At 44.7% G+C, this 3,426-nt stretch overlaps 1 protein-coding gene across 1 annotated transcript; it reads left to right on the top strand.

Moving 5' to 3' along the window:
• Positions 1-739: 739 nt before the first annotated feature.
• SARC_00761 (hypothetical protein) lies at positions 740-1,930 on the top strand (the record flags this gene model as incomplete). Its single annotated transcript, XM_014305512.1, has 2 exons — positions 740-1,024; positions 1,661-1,930. 2 exons carry the CDS (start codon positions 740-742, stop codon positions 1,928-1,930), a joined length of 555 nt encoding a protein of 184 aa, XP_014160987.1.
• Positions 1,931-3,426: the final 1,496 nt, after the last annotated feature.

Genomic DNA, 3,426 nt, shown 5'->3' with positions numbered 1-3,426 from the left:
TGATTGAGTACGTTGCTATCCATGATTGAGACGTTGCTATCCGTGATTGTGACGTTGTTATCCATGATTGTGCCGTTGCTATCCATGATTGTGACGTTGCTATCCATGATTGTGACGTTGCTATCCATGATTGTGCCGTTGCTATTTATCATTGAGACGTTGCTAGCCATGATTGATACGTTGCTATCCATGATTGAGACGTTGCTATCCATGATTGTAACGTTGCTATTCATGATTGATACGTTGCTATCCATGATTGTGACGTTGCTATCCCTGCTAGTTCAGTGATAGGCCTGTATTGCTTGTGTCATGCCCGTGCCTTCATTCTCTACAGTGCGTGTGTCCTTTATTTTGATTTATTCGTTCACTATTGTAACGCAAAATATCACGGCAATTGTTCAACTCTTTGCGGGCTGTCTTTATGTTAACAGTAAAATCCCGGTAGATTGACGGTATCCATTTTCATCATACTGATCGAATCGTTGACTATACTGTTCGACTCCCTAAGAATGATATTGTACTCATTTTTTACTATAGCGACTATATTCTTTTCTATTCTCATTTTCAGTACTCTTGCTCAACCATCTATGTCTGGCACCCCATTGTCTCGCTGCCGAGGTTATTCCACTACATCTCTCTCCCGTTCCCACACATGCATATACATATACTCACTCACTCACTCGCTCACTCACACTATCACACACACACACAACCTCCCCTCCCCCCCCCTTTCTCGTGCATGATACTCCAACCGCTGATACAAATCCACCCACCCACCTACCCACTGCGCGCAGGTGTACTGCCCAATGGCGGAACAACGTACATTGCTTCACGGGGGGGTCTGCGTGGCATTCGTAAGCCGCTGGTTCTCGTGTCGCCACACTCGCGGTGTCCGTTCTACATGTTCACAGTGATCAAGTACGATCCTGGCGAGAAGGACCTGCAGGGCGAGGCAGATGCGCAGAGTGGCCACTTCGGTGTTCAACAACGAACGCGCGAGAGAGGCACCCTGTCGTATATGCAGGTGGGTGGGTAGCGTGCTCGTGTGTGTGTGTTGGGGAGAGGGAAATGTTCATATATACTGGAGCGTAGAAGACTAAGTGTGTGTATTAGAGAGAAAGAAGCATGGTCTCATGGGCGACTGTGTAGGGTGCTGTTGCTTGTGATGGGAAAACAGAGAAAGATGAAATGTGTTTATGTTGCAAATAAATTGTCAACACAGTCGGATATGTATGTGTGTACGTACGCATGTGTGTGGGTGTTGGAGGCAGATGTTGGAACACAAACAAGAGGGAGTGTATGAGATTGGAAGTGGCGGGAGATTCCCAACCTTGATCTCACTCAATCTCCAGAAGCAACACTGCGCAAAACAGTACCAACTCGCACGCATAGTGTAGTGATTAAGTTGTAGTCGGATTTAGTTGGATTCAAATTCACGCATTCAAAGCCATGGCGCACAATGCGCAACTCCACATTCCAATGACAAAATATCAGAGAGTAGCGGTGACATCAAAGTGTGTACGCAATACAAATTCGCTCACTGCCCATGAGTGTAGCGTTGGAGTCCTCGGTTTGTCAGTGTGGCTCGCGGGAAACATATACAAGCTGTTCCAACTTGACCACACCATACCTCCTATTCCATTCATCCACTCATCACTAGCTGCTCGAGTCCTCGTGGCCTCAGACGGACGAGGCCAAAGAGGGGCTCAAGAAGCGAACGTACATCATGGACGATCCCGCACTACGCTCGGGCAAACACCGGCAGGTGCTGGCGCTGCCGTCGATCAAGATGTCTGTGATACAGTACGCCAAGCCCAGCGATCTCAAGCGGGATCTCAACGAGCAATTCCGCGAGAGACACCCCGATCTGCAGATTTCCCTCAGTAAAATGAGAAGGTATGTGTGTGCGCATAGTAAAATGAGAAGGTAAGGGATGGGGGGAGAGTGTGTTTTAGGGTTTTATGAGAAGGTATGGGATGGGGGGGGCGAGTGGATGCGCATAGTAAAATGAGAAGGTATTGGATGGGGGGCGAGTGTGTGCGCATTGGTGTTGTTCTTGATGCGAGGAGTCAAAATCTCTCGTTCAGCGATAGCTCCCAAGCGCGTGTATATTATAAAAAGTGGACTTATATAGCGAGGTGTGCGTGGTCGTGTCGTTGACATGTGCTGTGTGTACCACCTTCCTGGTCATTGCCTCGAACGAAAACTTTGTTCAAGTACCAATGTCTAACGCGATTGCATTCGTTGTGGGCAGTCTCAAAATGGCGCTGACGGAGATCGTGTTGGATGCAATCAACGGCGAGCTTGCGATAGTAGCCCTGAGCCACCTGTACTTTGAGCACCTGATAGAGAAAGGCGCTGTCAACAAAGCCAATCGGAAAGTCTTGGCTGGTATGTCGGCCTGTATATTTGTATCACGTTATGCGCAGACGGTTGTATTTGCAAGACCTTTCGATTGAACTCTGAGAACGAACGTGCCGAATAGTGAAGAACAAACTGTGTATGGTGTATAAGAGAGTCGGCAGTTGCTGGGCGGGCTTGCCACTGGCAATGAATGGCTTGACTATCCCTGAAGAACACAACAACGTGCCAACCGTGAACCGTGTTCTCGCTTTGAACTGGTTGATGGCCTTACAGACATTTATATCTGACTGTTCTGAGCACCCGACAAGGGCGCGCATGATGTAGAACGAAGGAGGGTATTGAATCTATATTTATGCGTGATCAACTATACGGTATGATGTAACCCAAACTGATGGCTTTCAGCTAGTCACTCGTTGCAACTCTCAATAGATTGACTGGCTACAACTCTCAATATGTCGTAGGGTGCTCTCTGCTCCTGGCCTTCAAATTCTACTCAGCTAGATCGGATGCAGATACGAAACGGCTGATTGAGGTATGACCTAACTACTACATTCAAGCCTGATATCTATATTATATTCGATAAGGAAAGAACCCCATAGGCTTATGCACACTTTCTTGAGAATTATTTCGCCAGAGTTCATCTAAGATCATCGCGTCAGAACCTCACTGTCGTCAGTTTAAAGAGGTGGCCTTGGGTGATATCGTGTATCAGAGATGTACATATGTATATACAGATGTACGAACACGACTGGCTCCTGTCATTTATATTTATATATATATATATTGTTTAGACGCGCCCAGAAACACACGTATCTACTCCATGTATCTAATATATATATTAATATATATATATATATGCATGCATGTATGTTTGTATGTATATATATATGTATATATATATATATATATATGTATGTATATTATGTATGTCTATAAATACAACATTTATAAATTTATATATTATATTATATATATATTTATTTATATATCTGTATATATATTTTTTCTATTTTTATTATATATATATATGTGTGTGTAGTGTTGTGTATGTGTTTGTGTGCA

The sequence above is a fragment of the Sphaeroforma arctica genome (genome assembly GCF_001186125.1).
Source record: "Sphaeroforma arctica JP610 unplaced genomic scaffold supercont1.27, whole genome shotgun sequence".
NCBI lineage: Eukaryota > Ichthyosporea > Ichthyophonida > Sphaeroforma > Sphaeroforma arctica.
The sequence above is the reverse complement of the archived record's forward strand: the minus strand, read 5'-3'. Positions and strand labels throughout refer to the sequence as shown.